Source organism: Anolis sagrei, chromosome 3 (genome assembly GCF_037176765.1).
Source record: "Anolis sagrei isolate rAnoSag1 chromosome 3, rAnoSag1.mat, whole genome shotgun sequence".
NCBI classification, from domain to species: Eukaryota; Metazoa; Chordata; class Lepidosauria; order Squamata; family Dactyloidae; genus Anolis; species Anolis sagrei.
The window spans coordinates 177,801,755-177,823,276 of NC_090023.1; the positions used below are offsets into that span (position 1 = coordinate 177,801,755).

A 21,522-nucleotide genomic window follows, 5' to 3' on the forward strand; every position below is an offset into this window, starting at 1 on the left:
TGCTTCTTGTAGGTCAGAGCACGGTCCAAAGTGACTCCCAGGTATTTGGGTGTGCTGCAATGCTCCAGTGGGATTCCTTCCCAAGTAATCCTCAGAGCTCGGGATGCTTGTCTGTTCTTAAAGTTAGTTCTACTAATAGATATACTTCCGGATGTATGCTTTTGGAACTACACTTCCCAGAGTTCCTTTGGCGGACAAAGGATTGTGGGAAGTGTATTTTCAATCAGCAGACAAACTGGGCAGAGTCCTCTCGGGTCAAATCCATTTGGCTCATTCCGGAGGAGAGATTGGGAAATGCTTCCTGTGGGCGGAAACTGATGTGTTTTTGAAAACGGTAAGTGAATGGCAGATGCATTCATTCCTTCTTTTCCCTTAACTTCAAAATCTATAGCAGTTTAGTAGATGCCATCTTTGAGAGTAGGAAAATTATAGTCAAAATGTTGATCCTCTCGAGAAAAAGTTCCTAAAAATTCAGAAAAGTTCCCTTTAACCACAGAGATTCATTGTTTGTTTGTTTAGAAGTAGCACTATTTTAACAGATGGCCGGAATCACTGGGTTGTTGTAGGTTTTTTTCGGGCTGTATGGCCATGTTCTAGTGGCATTCTCTCCTGACGTTTCGCCTGCATCTATGGCAAGCATCCACAGAGGTAGTGAGGTCTGTTGGAACTAGGAAAGTGGGTTTATATATCTGTGGAATGACCAGGGTGAGACAAAGGACTCTTGTCTGCTGGAGCTAGGTGTCAATGTTTCAACTGACCACCTTGATTAGCATACAATGGGCTGACTGTGCCTGGAGCAAACTTTTGTTGAGAGGTGATTAGATGTCCTTGTTTGTTTTCTCTCTGTTGTTGTGCTGTTGCAATTTTAGAGTTTTTTTAATATTGGTAGCCAGATTTTGTTAATTTTCATGGTTTCCTCCTTTCTGTTGAAATGTTTTATTTCACAAGCAGTTCAGCAGTGGAACTCTCTGCCCCGAAGTGTGGTGGAGGCTCCTTCTTTAGAAGCTTTTAAACAGGCTAGATGGCCATCTGTCAGAGGTGATTTGAATGGAACATTCCTGCTTCTTGGCAGGGGGTTGGACTGGATGGCCCATGAGGTCTCTTCCAACTCTTTGATTCTATGATTCAATGGCTTCTCTGTGTAGTCTGACATGGGGGTTGTGAGAGTGGTCAGCATTTCTGTGTTCTCAAATAAAATGCAGGCAGGGACATCTAATTACCTCTCAACAAAAGTTTGCTCCAGGCACAGTCAGCCTAATGTATGCTAAACAAAGTGGTCAGTTGAAACATTCACACCTAGCTCCAGCAGACAAGAGTCCTTTGTCTCACCCTGGTCATTCTACAGATATATAAACCCTTTTTCCTAGTTCCAAAAGACCTCACTACCTCTGAGGATGCTTGCCATAGATGTAGGCGAAACTTCAGGAGAGAATGCCTCTAAACCATGGCCATACAGCCCGAAAAAACCTACAGCAACCCACTTGTGTCCTTGTCTCATCATGTCCAGTGAAACAAGGGCCTCTTCTACACGGCTATATAATCCAGATTATCAAAGCAGATAATCCACATCTACTTTGAACTGTATTATAGGAGACTACACTGCCAGATTGGATTACTGTAATGCACTTGAAGACGGCTTGGAAATTTCAGTTGGTTCAGCGGGCGGCAGCCAGGTTACTTACTGGGGCGACTTACAGGGAGCGGTCTACCCCCCCCCTCCCCCGTTTAAGGGACTCCTTTGGCTGCCGTTCATCCCAATTCAAGGTGCAGGTTCTGACCTACAAAGCCCTGAACGGTTTGGGACCCGCCTACATGCGTGACCGCATTTCTGTGTACGAACCCACACGATCTCTTCGTTCATCTGGTGAGGCCCTGCTCTCGCTCCCACCTCCCTCGCAGGCGCAATTGGTGGGGACGAGGGACAGGGCCTTCTCGGTGGTGGCCCCTGACTCTGGAACTCACTCCCCAAGGATATCAAACAAGCCCCCACATTGGCAGTCTTTAGGAGGAGCCTGAAAACATGGCTGTTCCAGTTGAAAGGGACCCCTAAAGAAGGACAATTAATGTTGAATTTTCCAGAGTAGGCAAACCAGACCATCTCCACATCAACACGGACAAAGAAACAGCAAAAAATACTGTTTACCCACAAGCAGAAAGAAATTACATTTATTAGAAACAAAGACTTTCTCATTTTTTCCAGATCACCAGTCTGGGCCACAGCAATGTGTGGCAGGGAACGGTTAGTGTGTGTGTGTGTGTATGTATACATACACACACACACACATACACACATGTGATACACACACATAATATATCTCATCTATCTATCTATCTATCTATCTATATCTATCTATCTATCTATCTCACTATATCATGTTGCCATTAGAGCATTGCATTACAACTGGAGAACAGGTTTCAAATCCTTACTTTGTCATGAAACCCCCCTGGCAGACCTTAGCCTCAGAAATCCCATAGAATCATAGAGTTGGAAGAGACCTCATGGGCCATCCAGTCCAACGCCCTGTCAAGAAGCAGGAAAATTGCATTCAAAGCATCCCTGACAGATAGCCATCCAGCCTCTGTTTGAAAGCCTCCAAAGAAGGAGCCTCCACCACACTTCCAGGCAGAGAGTTCCACTGCTAAACGGCTCTCACAGTCAGGAAGTTCTTCCTAATGTTCAGATGGAATTTCCTTTCTTGATAGCTTTGCCTTAGGGTTGCCATCAGTCTGAAACAACATGAAGGCATAAATATACTGTAGTTGTGTGTATGTGCGTGTGGAAAAACTTTAACTGAAACTATTGTGAGCTGCCTTCCACTTAATGTTCTCCGGGGCAAAGTGCAGAGTATTCTCAAATGCCTTTTCTCCGACTTCATGCATTCTTTCTCCTTTGGATGAGACAGTTCTCTAGCAGTCATGTGGGAAAAATTAATAATTGATCATTAAAGCTCCTTGTTATATTTAAATACCTTTATGTTCTTTTTAAAGCCCATAGGATGGCAGTGTTTTTGGTGTGTCGGACCGGATATAGAAGCACATCATTATGTTGCAGGTTCAATTCAAACTATGTCAGGAGAATGCGGTAAGTTATGACTTCATAGAAAGATGGGTTAATCCTTTCAAATGCTCTCATTTTCTTTTTTCACCCTCATACTTTTTTGCTAATATGATGAAGTATTAATCTCATATTTTGGAAATGTTCTATCACTTTATTGCTTATGGTTTTTTTTAAAGGGTAGGAACATAAATCTGGCTACCAGTCTGTTACTGAATAATCTGGGAGCCCTCGGTGGTGCAGTGGATTAAACCCTTGTGCCAGCAGAACTGAAGATCCGACAGGTTGCAGATTCGAATCTGGGGAGAACGTGGATGAGTTCCCTCTGTCACCTCCGACTCCCCATGCGGGGACATGAGAGGAGCCTCCCACAAGGATGGTAAAATATCAAAACATCCAGGCATCCTCTGGGCAACGTCCTTGCAGACGGCCAATTCTCTCACACCAGAAGCGACTTGTAGTTTCTCAAGTCATTCCTGACATGGGGAGGGAAAAAAACCTGGACACAACCTATAAAGCTCTTCATAGCTTAAGTCCAGACTATCTGAAGGACCATATTTTCCTACCAGTGTATGAATGTGCTGATTTTGAGATCCTCAGACACTGAGTCAGCTCCGTTTAGTACTTGAATGGGAGGTAAATTACCTTGGGGAGCCGTACCTGCACCCCCCCCGGGCCTTAGTTTGGGGGGCCCTGCTCTAAAGGCATTAGATTTTCTGATATTGGAAGTTAAACAGAGTCAGCTCTTGTTAGTACTTGAATGAGAGGTAAATGACCTTGTGGGGCCGTATCTGCCCCCCCCCCCGGGGGCCTTAGTTTGGGGGACCCTGCCCTAAAGGCATTAGATTTTCTGATATTGGAAGTTAAACAGAGTCAGCTCTGGTTAGTACTTGAATGGGAGGTAAGTGACCTTGAGGGGCCTATCTGCCCCCCCCCCCCGGGGCCTTAGTTTGGGGGCCCCTGCCCTAAAGGCATTAGATTTTCTGATATTGGAAGTTAAACAGAGTCGGCTCTGGTTAGCACTTGAATGGGAGGTAAATGACTTGGGGGGGCCGTATCTGCCCCTCCCCCCAGTGCCTTAATTTGGGTGCCCCTGCCCTAAAGGCATTAGATTTTCCGATATTGGAAGTTAAACAAAGTCAGCTCTGGTTGGTATTTGAATGGGAGGTAAATGACCTTGGGGGGTCGTATCTGCCCCCCCCCCACGGGGGGGGGGGGTTAGTTTGGGAGCCCTGCCCTAAAGTCATTAGATTTTCTGATATCTGCCCCCCCCCCGGGGGCCTTAGTTTGGGGACCCCTGCCCTAAAGGCATTAAATTTTCTGATATTGGAAGTTTAACAGTCAGCTCTGGTTAGCACTTGAATGGGAGGCAAATGACTTGGGGGGCCATATCTGCCCGCCCCCCTAGGGCCTTAATTTGGGGACCCCTGCCCTAATGGCATTAGATTTTCTGATATTGGAAGTTAAACAGAGTCAGCTCTGGTTAGCACTTGAATGGGAGATCACCAATGAATGTAGGTTATATGTTAAAGAAGAGAACGGGGTCACCTCTTAATATTCCTTGCCTTAGGCCCCTTCCACACTGCCCTTATATCCCAGCATCTGATCCCAGATTATTGTCGTATCCCAGATTATCTGGCAGTGGAGACTCATTTAATCCAGTTTAAAGCAGATAATCTGGGATCAGATCCTGGGATAAAAGGCATTGCCATATAATTCAGTTTTTCAGAGTAGATAACCCATATTACCTGCTTTGAACTGAATGATGTGAGTCTACGCTGCCATATAATCCAGTCCAAATAAAATAATCTGGATTTTATATGGCAATGTATAGGGCGCAGCAGCATAACTTCCTTTTTTAAAATGCGCGCCATTCAGTCGGTTGAAGACGTAGCGGAGCACTAGTGGTCCCGTTCGAGAAGCGAGAGTATAAAGTTTTGTCCTGACACAGTTCAGTCGCCATCATGCGTTGGAACAGTGAGGAGCATGCTTTTGCCGTTGAGGCCTACTTTTCAAGCGGATGTTCTATGATCGCAACCCAGTGCACCTTTCGGAATTGCTTTAATTTAGCCCCATTGGCCCCTGTCCCAGACCAGAAATCAATTGTGACGTGGGTCACTACATTCAGACAAACTGCAAGTGCGACAAGACGAAGAATTGGAGTCCCTCGGCCCATTAGATCACCTGAGAACATTGAGGCAGTGAGAGCTTCAGTGTTGCGATCACCACGGCGTTCTGCACACAGACATGCGTCTGCCTTTGGACTTTCCGATCGTTCTGTGAGGAGAATTATTCATGATGATCTTCATTTCCATCCTTACAAGATGGCGATTGTGCAGGAACTTTCTGAGCGTGACTTCAATTTTCAGAGGAATGCGTGTGAGGTTCTTCTCGAAGTCGTTCCTGAGGACGCTATTGTTTTGGGTTTTTTTTAGTGATGAAGCCCATTTTCATTTGTGTGGATCCATCAACAAACAAAACATGCACAACTGGGCTGACAACAATCTTCAAGAATTGCATCAAAGGCCTTTGCATTCACCTAAAATCACAGTGTGTAATTTCTTCAACTGGAATTATTGGTCCCTGGTTCTTTGAGGAAAATGAAGTTGCAGTGACAGTAAATTCGGACCGGGAGGTAAACATGTTACAGGAATTTTTTTCCCCACGGCTAGATGGGTTGGACTTAGGGGACATTTGGTCCCAACAAGACGGTGCAACTGCACACACTTCAAGAGCATCAATGGCTGTTTTGAGGGAACACTTCCCAGAGTGCCTCATCTCAATTAGGGGGGATTTGGAGTGGCCGGCCCGCTCTCCAAATTTGGCCCCTTGTGATTTTTTTCTATGGGGTTTTTTGAAATCCCGTGTTTATGTGAACCGTCCAAGGACCCTACAAGATTTGAAGACCAACATCCAGGAAGAAATTGCCAACAGAACGCCTGCTATGCTGGCAAGAGTCATGACAAATGCCAGAATTCGGTTTACTCAGTGTATGGAGAATGGGGGACGTCACTTACCTAATTTGATCTTCGAAACTACGTAAAACAAAACTTTAGGTATGCGCCTACATTATAAAAAAAAATTCTGATTCATACAATGGGTTTTATTAAGTTTTGCAAATAGGAAATTGTGCTGCTGCACCCTGTAGAAGGGGCCTATGAAAATCCTATGAAATTCACAAGGTTGCTGCAATAAATTGATAAGTGATTTGAAAGCATACAAACACATACATAAACTGTGTTCATCCTATGTAATTCTGTTTTTTTTTTCTCCCATTCTTTTATCACTTTCTTTGTAATTGTACTTTTTTAGAAACCCAGTGACATTTGCTTTAAAAGCAGAATTCTATGTGATCCTTTTCCTCCTGCAGGTACATGTTCGAATTGAAAGAAAATGATAATGCTTGTCATCAGGCCTATAATTCGGGAGCTTTTTTCCTGTTTCACAACCTCTCCCCCCTCTTGCGGCCAAAGGAAAAAATGTTCTGGGCCCCAAAGATAAATGCAGCAGGTAATTCGTTTCCTTATAACCGACATTTTCAAGAGTAATGAACACTTTATTTTTAGAAGAATTACCATACACTAAGGTATAAAAATGCTTTTATTGCATGGTCTTAAATTTAAGTGATGAATGTGGAAAGAGTGCTAAAGAAAAGGTATCAGGGGCTCATTCACACTATGCAGTTTTAACATATTTCCACTTGAACTTCCATAACAACATCCCATAGGATCTAGAACTGGGAGTTTAGGGAGAGGCATGAACAATTCTCACCGTGTTTTTCAACCTTCCTAATGCCGCAACCCCTTAATACAGTTCCTCATGTTGTGATGACCCCCAAAAATAAAATAATTTTCATTGCTACTTCACAAATGTAATTTTGTTACTGCTATGAACCATAATGTAAACATCTGATATGCAGGATGTATTTTCATTCACTGGACCAAATTTAGCACAAAAACCTAATATGCCCAAATTTGAATACTGGTGGGGTTGGGGAATTGATTTTGTCATTTGGGAGTTGTAGTTGCTGGGATTTATAGTTAACCTACAACCCAGTGATTCCAGCTATGAAAGCCTTTGACAATACATTGAACATCTCTCTAAACACTGTTCACTAAATTTGGACACAAGACACCTAACAACCCAATGTATGTATTTCACTAAAAAAAATGTTTTTGTCATGTGGGAATTGTAGTTGCTGGGATTTACAGTTCACCTACAATTAAAGAGCATTCTGACCCGCACCAATGATTGAATTGGGCCAAACTTCCCACACAGAACCCTCATGACCACTAGAAAATATTGAGTTTTCTGATGGTCTTTGGCAATCCCTTTGACACCCCCTTGCAACCCCCCCAGGGGTCCCAACCCCCAGGTAGAGAAATGCTTTCTTAGAAAATCTGGTTCTGCACTACAAACCCTGGGGTTCATAGCACTGTATTTGTATAGTGCGAATGTAGTGTAGTTTGTAAGAGTCAAGCACTGACCTCTGAACAAACTTCTGAGGATAGATGCAGGTGAAACATTAGGAGAGAATGCTACTGGAACATTGCCATACACCCTGAAAAACTCACAGCAACCCACTTATAAAGTGGCTGTTCTTTTGACTATTTTAGGGTGCATCTTCATTGTAGAATCAGTGCAGTTTGACACCCTTTTAAATGCCTGACTCAATACTAGGGGATTGTGGGAGTTGCAGTTTGGTGAGACACCAGCACTCTTTGGCAGAGAAAGTGAATGACTTGTAAAACTAAACTCCCATGATTCCATAGTGTTGAGCCATAGCAATTAAAGTGCTATCAAACTGAATTAATCTTATAGCGTACCCTTAGAGAGCCAGTATTGTAAAATTGTTCATCGTTGACATTCTGTGCTCAACATCACTTGTGGTTTGCAGTTTGACCAAGTCAGTGTGGGCCACCACCCTTTGTCTTATTAAGGTCACAAGCCACCTATGGTATGAACTTGTGTCGTGACTGTAGGACAGCAGTGCTGTAACAAAGACCCACAACTTGGTCGTTTATGTAGCTCTTTTTAAACCTTTCCCTCTGTTCTTCTGGTTTTTAGAAATTAAACAGTTTTTGGTGGAATTTAATCAGGATGAACAGAGGATAGAGAATTCCATGCTTGTCGGCTGTTCGGAGGAATGCACACCATATTTTGCTCTGGATCTAGGTTTGTATTACATTTTATATCATTTTTTCAGACCTCAGCCTTCTGTATTCTGGATAGCACAAAGCTGAATCCCCCAAACTTTGGTTATTGTGTGCCTTCAAGTCATTTCTGATTTATGGTGACCTTACCAACACCCATGGATACACATGTCCTATTATATACAATGGAGCAATAAAATGGTGTCGCTTATATATATATATGGCCTTATTCGGGATTGTTATGTCAGTATTGTTTGTTTTACTGAGGCATTGAATGTTTATAATAATAATAATAATAATAATAATCCTTTATTTATACCCCGCTAACATCTCCCGAAGGACTCGGTGCGGCTTACAAGAAGCCGAGGCCCAATACAACAAAAAACAGCATAACAAATACAACAATAAATAACTCATAAAACATGAATGTTTGCCTTTTTGTATGTTGGGATCCACCCTGAGTCCCCTCGGGGGGAGAGAGCGGAATATAAATTATTATTATATTGTATTTTGTTGTAAACCGCGTTGAGTCGCCAGTTAGGCTGAGAAACAGCGGTATACAAGTACAGTAATAAATAAATAAATAATATTATCATTATTGTTATTATTATTTATTTTACTGACACAAAAGCACAGTATGTCACAGCAAATGAGATCTATATGCTGGATTTCGTATCACAAAATCACAAGTCGAACACTTTCCAAGCATCTAGGACTATGGATGTATTTTCGAATGATGCATGCAGATAATAATAATAATAATAATAATAATAATAATAACAACAACACTCTATTTATACCCCGCTACCATCTCCCCAAAGGACTCGGTGCGGCTTACATGAGGCCGAGCCCAAAATACAACAATACAAGCAATAACAATAACAATACAAGCAATTTAAAATAACAAAACAATAAAACAATAACACATGCATTATCAATAGGACAACACACTTTAAAATCTATGGGTTTTTGTTTTGTCGTGTTAAGAGCGCCTTGAGAAACTGCAAGTTGCTTCTGGTGTGAGAGAATTGGCCATCGGCAAGGACGTTGCCCAGGGGACGCCCGGATGATTTGATGTTTTATCATCCTTTTGGGAGGCTTCTCTTGTGTCCCCGCATGAGGAGCTGGAGCTGATAGAGGGAGCTCATCCGCCTCTTCCCGGATTTGAACCTGCGACCTGTTGGTCTTCAGTCCTGCCGGCACAGGGGTTTAACCCACTGCGCCACCAGGGGCTCCAATCTATGCGTAGGCCAAATGTAATTAAAATTAAAAGATTAAAAAATAATGCTGGACATGGACGAAAAAGTGATAGGGCCATTTGTGGGAACATACAAGCAGACCTAAATATATAAAGTGCTTTGGAGGACAAAGTGCTATGGGATCATTATTCTGGGAAGGCACACTGGAACAACCACATCTTCAAGCTCCTCTTAAAGATCCAAGAAAGGTGGCCTTTTGCAGTTGACAGACTGTGATTTTGTCAATGTTTATTGTTTCCAAATGCTGGCTGAAATCTTTTGGTACGGCACCCAGTGTGCCGATGGCCACTGGGACCACCTGAACTGGTTTATGCAAGAGCCTTGTTGTTGTTGTTGTTGTTGTTGTTATTGAACTGGTTTATGCCAGAGCGTTGTTGTTGTTGTTGTTGTTGTTGTTATTATTTTACTGACACAAAAACACAGTATGTCACAGCAAATGAGATATATATGCTGGATTTCGTATCACAAAATCACAAGTCGAACACTTCCCAAGAATCTAGGACTGTGTGATGTATTTTCGAATGATGCGTGCAGATCCAAATAAGGTGGCCTTTTGCAGTTGACAGATCGTGATTTGGTCAGTGTTTATTGTTTCCAAAGATCTCAGCCAGCATTTGGAAACAATTATTATTATTATTATTATCATCATCATCATCATCATCATCACACTCTCACAGCCTTTGCTTTTCTTTGAGGTGGAGAGAGTATTGAACTGCATTATTTAGTATACACTGACCATACAATGCAGATTCTAATGGCATTATATGGCAGTGTAGATCCAACCTCTGGCTTCTCCAAGGTCGTCTTCCCAGCTCCCCATGTGGGGACATGAGAGAAGCCTCCCATAGAATGGTAAAACATCCGGGCATCCCCGGGCAACATCCTTGCAGACGGAAAATTTTCTCACACCAGAAGCGACTTGCAGCTTCTTAAGTTGCTTCTAACATGAAAAAAAAATCCAATGAGTTTTGTAGCCAAGCCATCCAACATCCAAACATATACACAAGAGGGAAATCCCAATGAGCTATAAGGTACGTAGTCTCAAAAATATGTGAATAAAATGAATGTTAGGCCCCGTGTAAGCCGCTCCGAGTCCCCATTGAGGAGATAGTGGCGGGGTATAAATAAAGATTATTATTATTATTGTTATTATTATGTTTTATTGCTTCCTTATTTAAATTCTATCTGACCTTTTTATCAAAACCAGACTAACGGTGTCTCTCAAGAAGGTAAAACAGATAGAAAGTGTATGGATAAAAGAAATTAAACTGTGATCCATTCCAATCTGTTTTCATTCCTGGTTGTAGAACAGAGACAACTGCAGTTGCCTTGGTGGATGATCCCCCACCCACAAATGAAAATATGCATGATATCAAGTACTTCCATGTTTTATTTTATCTTGTTTGGTTTTTATATTTACATTTCATTCTTCACATATAAAGTCAGTCCCACTCCTCTTAAGTCAGTTTAAGCTAGCAGGTCCCTGAACTTGGTTTTCTTTGGAAAAATGCTTGTGACTTTTTGTAAGCTTTGTATTCATTTACAAAGGAATTTATTTATTTATCGTGTCATCAGCAACCATTGTATTACAATTCTAACAGAGCAAAACAAACACACAGATTAAAAAGGAAAAGGAAGAGAAAAAAACACAGAGATTTTGCAAATTTGGTATTTGGTTAAATGTCCTTTGACCAGTATCTGGCCATTTGGAGTGCCTCTGGTGTTGCCGCAAGAAGGTCCTCCATTGTGCATGTGGCAGGGCTCAGGGTGCATTGCAGCAGGTGGTCAGTGGTTTGTTCTTCTCCGCACTCGCATGCCGAGGATTCCACCCTGTAGCCCCATTTCTTAAGATTGGCTCTGCCTCTCGTGGTGTCAGAGCGGAGTCTGTTCAGCGCCTTCCAAGTCGCCCAGTCTTCTGAGTGCCCAAGGGGGAGTCTCTCATCTGGTATCACCCATGAATTGAGGTGCTGGGTTTGGGCCTGCCACTTTTGGACTCTCGCTTGCTGGGGTGTTCCAGCGAGTGTCTCTGTAGATCTAAGAAAACTATGTCTTGATTTAAGTCGTTGATGTGCTGGCTGATACCCAAACGGGATGAGCTGGAGATGTCTCTGCCTTGGTCCTTTCACTATTGGCTGCTACTTCCCGGCGGATGTCAGGTGGTGCAATACCGGCTAAACAGTGTAATTTCTCCATTGGTGTGGGGTGCAGACACCCTGTGATAATGCGGCATGTCTCATTAAGAGCCACATCTACTGTTTTAGTGTGGTGAGATGTGTTCCACACTGGGCATGCATACTCAGCAGCAGAGTAGCATAGTGCAAGGGCAGATGTCTTCACTGTGTCTGGTTGTGATCCCCAGGTTGTGCCAGTCAGCTTTCGTATGATGTTGTTTCTAGCGCCCACTTTTTGTTTGATGTTCAGGCAGTGCTTGTTTGATGTTCAGGCAGAGTCTAAAGTGACTTCCAGGTATTTGGGTGTGTTGCAATGCTCCAGTGGGATTTCTTCCCAGGTAATCCTCAGAGCTCGGGATGCTTGTCTTTTCTTAAGGTGAAAGGCGCATGTCTGTGTTTTAGATGGATTAGGGATCAGTTGGTTTTCCCTGTAGTAGGCAGTAAAAGCACCTAGGGCTTCGGAGAGCTTCTGTTCAACCATCTCAAAGCTCCCTGCTTGAGCAGTAATGGCACGATCATCAGCATAGATGAAACTCTCTGTCCCTTCTGGCAGTGGCTGGTCATTTGTGTAGATGTTGAACATGGATGGAGCAAGCACGCTCCCCTGAGGCAGGCCATTTTTCTGTTTCCGCCATCTGCTTCTCTGGCCCTTGCGATGTGCAGCTTTTGCCTTTTCTGAAACCAGCTTACAAAGGAATAAGTTAAGGATAGATGAAGGTACAGCTATAACACCATCAGGAATAATAATAATAATAATACTTTATTTATACCCCACTACCATCTCCCCAAGGGGCTCGGTGCGGCTTACATGAGGCCGAGCCCACAATACGTCAATAATATAAACAATAACAACAAGTAATACAAAACAATAAAAATAAAACTCATAACAGAAAATAAGCAATAAACATTAACAGTAACACAACGATGTTTAAAAACCTATGGCTGGGCCAAATGTAATAATTAAAATTTAAAAATAATGCTGAGCATGAAACAGGTGAAATATGACCAGGATAGAGTTTTCAGAGAGGGATGGGCATGCAGACACTCCTAGATCAATAATAGATCAATAATAAAGTGCATATTGCTGGGAGTTTCCTTATTCTGGGAAGGCACACTGGAACAACCACGTCTTCAGGCTACTCCTAAAGACTGCCAGAGTTGGGGCATGCCTGATGTCCTTGGGGAGTGAATTCCAGAGTTGAGGGGCCACCACCGAGAAGGCTCTCTCCCTCGTCCCCACCAATCGCGCCTGCGATGGAGGTGGGAGTGCGAGCAGGGCCTCCCCAGGTGATCGAAGGGATCATGCGTGTTCGTACACAGAAATGCAGTCATGAAGGTAGGCGGGTCCCAAACCGTTCAGGGCTTTGTAGGTAAGAATCTGCACCTTGCATTGGGACCGGAGAATGAACGGCAGCCAGTGGAGCTCCTTAAACAGGAGGGTTGACCGCTCCCTGTAAGGAGCACCAGTTAACAACTTGACCGCCGCCTGTTGAACCAATTGAAATTTCCGGGCCGTTTTCAAGGGCAGCCCCACGTAGAGTGCATTACAGTAGTCCAATTTATTTATTTATTATTTCCCGCATTTCTACCCCGCCCTTCTCAACCCCCGAGGGGGGACTCAGGGCGGCTAACAAAGGCACAATTCGATGCCAGCATAAACATAACAATGGATAAAACATGTAAACAGCAATTATAACAATTAAGACAGTCAGTTCATACATCAAAATCGATAAAAACAATCTAAAACTCAGCGTTCGCCATATCAGAGTCCGTAAATTCATTCCACATTGTCAGTACCATCGATTCTGGTCGTCATTGTCCTTATCTAGTCGCCAGATTGCCCGAAAGCCTGGTCCCACAACCATGTTTTTTAATTTCCTTCTGAAAGAAAGGAGGGAGGTCGATGACCTAATTTCCCCGGGTAGTGAATTCCACAGGTGAGGGGCCACCACCGAGAAGACCCTGCTCCTCGTCCCCACCAATCTCACTTGTGATAGAGGTGGGGTTGAGAGCCGGGCCTCCCCAGAAGATCTCAAACTCCAAGGTGGGACGTAGAGGGAGATGTGTTCGGACAGGTACGCTGGGCCGGAGCCGTATAGGGTTTTGTAGGTTTTGTGCTCAGAACTGGATCGGCAGCCAGTGCAGCTGACATAACAGAGGGGTGGTATGCTCCCTGTGTGACGCTCCAGTGACTAATCTGACTGCCGCCCGCTGGACTAATCGAAGTTTCCGAACAGTCTTCAAAGGCAACCCCACGTAGAGTGCGTTGCAGTAATCTATTCGGGATGTAACAAGAGCGTGGACCACTGTGGCCAGATCACGATTTCACCTGGAGGTGACTAAGTCACTTTCAAGTGGCCTTCTATGTGGATTTCTGCCATGTGGTCTATTTTTTGAAGCTAGATGCAGAGATAGGGAAGAGAATGGGCAACCCATCCCAGAACAGTTTCTATGTATTCTCCAGGATACGATGCCTTATCTGCAGTATCCAAAGCAAAAGGAATATTTTCAATGACCATTACTATAATCTCTAACAGTTGAGTTTAGGCAAGCCCCAAGTGATCCCAAGATCCCAGTTTAAAACACTCAGCTGTATGGTATTGCAACCTTTGTGATAGCAACAGAGATGTAATTATAGTTATTGATAGGACATCAAGGGTGTGGGGCGGGGTAATAACTGCGTAATCTGATTCCTACAGATTTATTGAATTCCAGGATGGTTGGACAAGGCTTCCGTTGAATCAAAATTCAATGGGTGATTCACAGACTTTCGGAAGGCCTTCTTCCAGTTAGAAGAAGAAGATGTATCTTTGATTTCAACGGTATGGTTTTACATATACATTCTGAGAGCATGTTTGCACATCCTGCTAAACCATGGTTTATGTCAGTGTTTCTCAACCTTCCCAATGTCGGGACCCCTTAATACAGTTCCTCATGTTGTGGTGACCCCCAACAATAACATTTTGTAATTTTTGTTACTATTATGAATGGTAATGTAAATATCTGATATGCAGGATGTATTTTCATTCATGGGACCAAATTTGGCACAAATACCCAATATGCCCAAATGTGAACACTGGTGGAGCTTGGGGAAAATAGACCTTGGGAGTTGTAATTGCTGGGATTTATAGTTCCCCTGCAATCAAAGAACATTATGAACCCCACCAATGATAGAACTGGGCCAAACTTCTCACACACAGTGTATTGTCGAAGGCTTTCATGGCCGGAATCACTGAGTTGTTGTAGGTTTTTCGGGCTGCAGGGCCACGTTCTAGAAGCATTCTCTCCTGACATTTCGCCTACATCTATGGCAGGCATTCTCAGAGATTGTGAGGTCCCACACATAACCCCATGCCTTGTATGGACTTGCTGGCGCGAGTCTTCCTCCAACCTCACAGGCTCTCCCTCGCCCGCACATGCGCCCCAAGCTGCTATGCACCAAGCTTGCCTGCTCTCCTCTGCCCCGCTTGGAGTCTCAGAAGCAGCCCTCCCCTTGGCTGAGAGGCCAGCCAATCACAACGAAGGAGGGCTTTTGGTGGGAGGATTTGCCATCTGTTTCCAAAAAGGAAGAGAAGGACAGGCGGAGAGATCTTCAGCCTTCTCTGCCAAAGGGGTTCCTAAGACCATCAGAAATATGTTATTTGACTGTCTTTGGTGACCCCTCTGAAACACCCTCACATCCCCCCCCCCCCCGGGGTCCCAACTCCCACGTTGAGAAACGCTGGTTTATGTTAACTATAGTTTGTTACTAAATTCATGAATTATATGATTTGAATGCTTCCTCACCGTTTCCCTTCATGGAGGAGCTTTGTGAAAGATGGCACCAACATTTTTGTGCAGGTTTAGTTTTCCGGGCTGTATGGGCATGTTCCAGAAGCATTCTCTGCTTCTGGTATGTGGCCATACAGCCAGGAAAACTCACAGTAACTTTATATGTCTGCTTTTGAATGTGTTATTGGTTTTAATGTTGATGCATTGTATTTTATACTAGCTGTCCCCTGCCACGCATCGCTGTGGCCCAGTCTGTATATATGTGTTTTGTGTGTGTATATATATATTTGTGCATTTGTGTATATATGTATGTTTGAGTATGTGTGTGTGTGTGTCTATATATATATATATATATATATATATATATATATACACACACACACACACACACACAGACACACACACACATGGGTGCATATGTGTGTGCAGATATGTAGATATGTGTGTATATATTTGTGTGTTTATACGTGTATATGTATATTGTGTATATGTGTGTGTATATTGTGTATATGTGTATATGTATGTGTGCATGTGTATATTTGTGTGTGCATGTGTATATGTGTTTATATGAGTGTGTGTGTGTGTATGTATGTGTGTATATATATGTGTGTGTGTGTATTTAGGGGTTTTTTAGTCCATTCTGAGGATTTTTTTTTTGTATTTTTAGGGTTGATGAACACTCGCTGGACTATTAGGTGTATTGTGTCATAATTTCGTGTCAATTCATCCAGCGGTTTCTGAGTTATGTTAATCCCACAAACAAACATTACATTTTAATTTATATAGATGCTGTGTGGTCTTTGTAAGCTGCCCTGAGTCCCTATGAGAGATGGTGTCAGGGTATAAATAAAAGATTATTATTATTACTATTACTACTACAAAGTAGAGTCCAGAGTGCATCTACACTGTAGAATTGATGCCTTTTGACACCAGTTTAACTGCCATGGTTCAATGCTGTGGAATCATAGGAGTTGTAGCTTTGGTGAGGCACCTGCACTTGTGTACAGAAAAGTTATTGTGAAACTACAACACACACAGTTTGCTAGACTGAGTCCTGGCAGTTTTTAAAAAAAATATTTTAATTTTCCCTTGCAGCAAAAGCTGTGTTCTGGGATACACGGAAAAGGCCTCAGCATGCTTTGCATTGCTCGCTCAGAGTTTTTCCTCCTACACAGCTGCTGCTCAAGCACAACAGACCTGAGGCATATACAGCAAAGCAGTATATTGATATAAAACACACACATGCACACACAAAAGTGAGAGATGAGTTGGCCAGAGATAAGAAGCTCAACTTCATTGTTTGCAGCAAAACTCTTAAGGATACCCTTTGGCTACACTTCTGCAGTATGGGGCCTTACAACACAATCACATACTCACTTAAAAATCTGGGTGAAGATAGTTATCCAAATGATACAAACGAGGATGAGTATACACTGCCTCAGAGTGTGTAGTTGTCTCCTTCTCTGGAGGTTTTGAGGCAGAAGCTGGATGACCATCTGTTAGGGTGCCATCTGTGGGTGGCCCTCTGCATGAGGTTGGACTGCATGGCCTTTGTGGTCTCTTCCAACTCTGTGATTCTATGATAGCTCTGAGGAGGAAGAGATGTAGAAATGGAAACAAACCCAAAAGAGAGAAAGATATAGAGTAGATGTCCACAGATTAATATCCTGTGGCACTCTGTTTCTGGAACAGTGTAACTATTGAGGAGAATGGCTGAAAAACCTGGGCAGATTGTGGTTGTAAAACAGATTTAAATATATGAAATGAGCAATATCCAAAGCTACTTTTCTACAACTAATATGTGAAAACTGCTGTGAATGATGTAAAACAGACTGCATGTTGTATATGAACGGCATCTGCTTTCTAAAATGGTCATTGCTGTCATATTATTTCCAAAAATAATATTTTTGGGGTATTTTTAAAGTAAGGTCCGTTTTGTTGTAGACACTAGTAGTTCGCGCACATACCGCAGTGAGCGCGTGCGTCGCGTACCGGCATGCCTTGGGAACAACTGTGCTCAGTTTCCGCTCTGTAGCTAACCTGTACGGTTCTGTTCTGTGCTTTAAAAATGTTTAAGACTATCAACTCACCCACCGCATGTGAGGTTCGCTCAGTGATACGGTTTTTGTCAGCAAGGAACCTGCCTGCTGCAGAAATTCATCGACAGATTTGTGAAGTGTACGGTGATACTGTTATGAATGAAAGCAAAGTGCGTAAGTGGGTACGACAATTCAAAGATGGCCGTGACAACATCCATGATGAGGACAGCTCCTGTCGCCCTTCTTTGATTACAGAGAATTTGGTTATCGGAGCAGGCGGCAAGTTTTTATGAAGAGGGTATTTTAAAATTGGTTCAGAAGTATGATAAGTGTTTGAACAAACTTGGCAACTATGTCAAAAAATAGAGTGAAGTATGTACTTTCTGAAAATAAATTTACTTTTTTGAAATAAACTTTCGTTGTGTACTTATGTTCCAACGGACCTTACTTTAAAAATACCCCTCGTATTTTCTTAAATAAAAGAAAGTACACAATCTTGTAGAGCCGGTATATGTAGTGGATGTAGGAGTCTTGGGTCACCTTTTGGCCATGAAGCTGAACTTCAGAAAATCATTCCTTCTCCACTTAGCTGGAAAGATATAGTTTGAGTAGAAGAATATGTCAAGTGAACAATTTCATTGTCTTTTTGTGAACGAATTGAAGTTTGATTTACATGAGGGAAAGGAAAAACATTTTCAGAAGGAGCTTACAGTAGTTTCTAGAGTCCTTCACGACCTGACTATGTCTATCTGTGTTGAAAGGCAAAGGCTCTCCTTCGCTGGCATGACAGCCACAAGTACTGCAGCCAAACTGGGATGCCCACAATGAAGAACCTGGCTGGGAGCAAACGGGTTTGTGACCACAGTGGAACCATCTATTACCCACAGGTGGGCATCCGACAGACGGGAAAGGGAACCTCTCCCAAAGGCACCTTTCCTAACCTGGATACCTTGTTGTTGTGTCTTCAAATCATTTCCAACATATGGTGACCCTAAGGCAGGGGTCCTCAAACTTTTTGAACAGGGGGCCAGTTCACTGTCCCTCAGACTGTTGGAGGGCCAGACTATAGTTTACACGGGGATATTGTTAAACATTTATTTTATATATTGTGAAACATTTATTTCTAATTACAAATAAATGAAATTTTGACTTCAAGCATGTCAATTGATCCTGATGTAACTACCTTACAGAATGTCATCCCTCTTTTTCTTTGGTTACTTTTAGATGTCTCCAGTAGTTATTACTTTGGTGTCAGATGGAAGTCGATGCCTTCTTGTACGGCAAGCATCATTTCCCAAAGGGATGTACAGTGCTCTGTCTGGCTTCTGTGATGTAGGTAAGGAATGAGGTGACAAATGGGTTGATGTCGTATTTAATGATGGATTATGGGGCAGTGCTAAAAAGGAAGGAAGTTAGGAAGGAAAAGTAAATGAGGTCAGTAGAAAATGTTTAATCTATCTGTTGAGGGTCTGAAGAAAAAAAACATGGGATATCAATTAAAAAGTTAATGATTGTAGTTGTTCTTCACTCAATGCAAGGGTTCATGTCTTCATTTTGAGATGTCATGAGATAAATTTCAGTGCTTATCCACAAACAACCTTGATAACCCTCTCTTGCGATGTCAAGTTTTCCTTTTCTTTGCTCTCTGCTTCCAGGTGAAACTTTGGAAGAAACTGTGCGCAGGGAAGTTGCTGAGGAGGTGGGCTTAGAAGTGGCCTCTCTGTGGTATTCTGCTTCCCAACACTGGCCATTCCCACACAGTACCCTCATGATCGCCTGCCATGCTCAGGTGCCTCCGCAGCAGAGCGAGGTACAGCCCAGCAGCAGAAGGACTTTTTTTTTTGGTTTGGTTCATTTATTTTACTGTAGGGGCTACAAAAGCAACATTTGTTGACTGGACGATTTATCTAAATCAGGGGTCCTCAAATTAAGGCCCGGGGGCGGATACGGCCCTCCAAGGTCATTTACCTGGCCCTCGCTCAGGGTCAACCTAAGTCAATGACTTGAAAACAAACAGCAATCCTATCTCATCAGCCAAAAGCAGGCCCACACTTCCCATTAAAATACTATTTATATTAGTTAAATTTGTTCTTCATTTTAATTATTGTATTGTTTTTAAGTGGGTTTTTTTGCACTACAAATTAAGCAGAGGCTGGATGGCCATTTGTCAGGGGTGATTTGAATGCAATATTCCTGCTTCTTGGCAGGGGGTTGGACTGGATGGCCCATGAGGTCTCTTCCAACTCTTTGATTCTATGATTCTATGATTCTATGTGCAGTGTGCATAGGAATTCATTCAAGTTTTTTTCAAATTATAATCCAGCCCTCCAACAGTTTGAGGGACTGTGACCTGGCCCTCTGTTTAAAAAGTGTGAGGAGCCCTGATCTAGATCATGTTGGGCTCCAACTCGAGTCTTAGGCAGTGTGGCTAATGACTGAGGATGATGGAAGCTGTAGTCCAGTAACATCTGGAAAAATGTAGGGCCCCATCCTTGATTTAAGTGTGTGGTTTTGGGTAACTAACCTATTCTTGATTTTTCTGTGTGGGTGGGTGCTGACTGTTTTGAATTGGGTTCCCCTTAAAAGAGCACATCACAGCCCAACTATTTTTAAAAATCCTTTAACAATATTCTTCCTAGCCCAAAGATTGTGGTGATAGCACTAACTTTGGTGGAGTTAATGATGTTCCTAAGGCCTGCACTGGACTGGACTGGAGCCACATGCAACCAGTGAGCTGCAGAATAATATGTTGCATTTCACTTGGTTGGAGCACAGGACCTCGGTGATCATTGCAACAATTCCATTTTTTTTCATGTCAGGAGCAACTTGTGGAACTGCAAGTCACTTCTGGTGTGAAAGAACTGCCATCTACAAGGATGTTGCCCAGGAGATGCCAGGATGTTTGATATTTTACCATCCTTGTGAGAGGCTTCTCTCATGTCCCTGCATGGGGAGCTGGAGCTGATAGGGAAAGCTCGACCTGCTCTCCCTGGATTTGAACCGCTGACCTATTGGTCTGCAGTCCTGCCAGTACAAGGGTTTAACCCATTGCACCATGGGGGTTTCAGCCAGTCCATCAAATGGGCTCAGAGCTTTATTCTTCATATTGCATGTGGGGATGGGAACAGATATAGTAGTGTAAAGTCTAGTCATTGGTTGGATTTTTGTCAAAAGTATCTCAATCTCAGCCCAAACGCTGCTTTTACTCTCATTAGGCTACTGCAGGTATTTGATCTTGTTATTTGATTTGAAACATTTCCTTTGCAGATTAGTATCAACAAACAGGAATTGGAAGCGGCCAGATGGTTCAGCCGTGAGGAGGTGGTGGAGGCCCTTGGAAGGAAACCTTCCAAAGCAAAGGACAACGGCCTCACCTTTTGGGTGCCACCAAAGCGAGCCATAGCCCATCATTTAATCCGGGAATGGATTAAGCAACAGGACTCTCCACCATGTCACAGTTAACTACTTAGCGGATCAAAATCTGCTGGTTTTACCATTGGTGTCTTTGTGTCTTTGTTCGGTGGAGTGGTTCTTTCTTTTATGCAGAAGATCGGTTGGCAGAAGAAATTGTACCTCTTAGCACTTTTGCTGAACAGACTGCCTGTCTCCCTGTTTCTCATGTTCAACAGTTAGGCAATAAAGAATTTGATACAATCAATAAAACAACAATTATTTATTTTACAGATACAGAGTTCAGTGCCTTTGCGTGAGTTGTATCATCTGCATAGAAGACTAAGCTATATTTTCCAAGAAGTTAGATTTTAAAGCTTTGAAAACTTATTTTTAAAGGGAGGAATCAGATGCTCTCATGGACAGTCAGCCGTTCTCCATGTTCCCTGAAATCCTATTTAGGAAGTTGAGAGTCGCTGACTTGTTCTGGCCCTACAGTGAAGACCCAATAGTTGAGAAATTCTGTTGCTGCCACAAGCATCACATTGGATTTCAACCAGGATTTTTAGGATACAGACTACCATGAATACTAGTTCTGAATCTGAATTTTGTTGGAAATTGCAACCTTCTTCAAGCCTCCTCTAGTAATGTGTTAGTTTGCTTACTGTTTTGCAAGTGTGTTCT

The 21,522-nt window shown here is 42.9% G+C and overlaps 1 protein-coding gene across 1 annotated transcript; it reads left to right on the forward strand.

Annotated features, from left to right (window-relative positions):
• The first annotated feature begins 198 nt into the window (after positions 1 to 198).
• Positions 199 to 21,131, forward strand: NUDT13 (nudix hydrolase 13). Its single transcript, XM_067465703.1, is given in 9 exon segments — positions 199 to 334; positions 2,989 to 3,082; positions 6,426 to 6,565; positions 8,123 to 8,230; positions 14,354 to 14,460; positions 18,210 to 18,335; positions 18,673 to 18,784; positions 19,104 to 19,258; positions 20,716 to 21,131. Coding segments are annotated over 8 exon segments (1,029 nt in total). The 5' UTR covers positions 199 to 334; positions 2,989 to 2,996; the 3' UTR covers positions 20,911 to 21,131.
• The last annotated feature ends 391 nt before the right edge of the window (positions 21,132 to 21,522 follow it).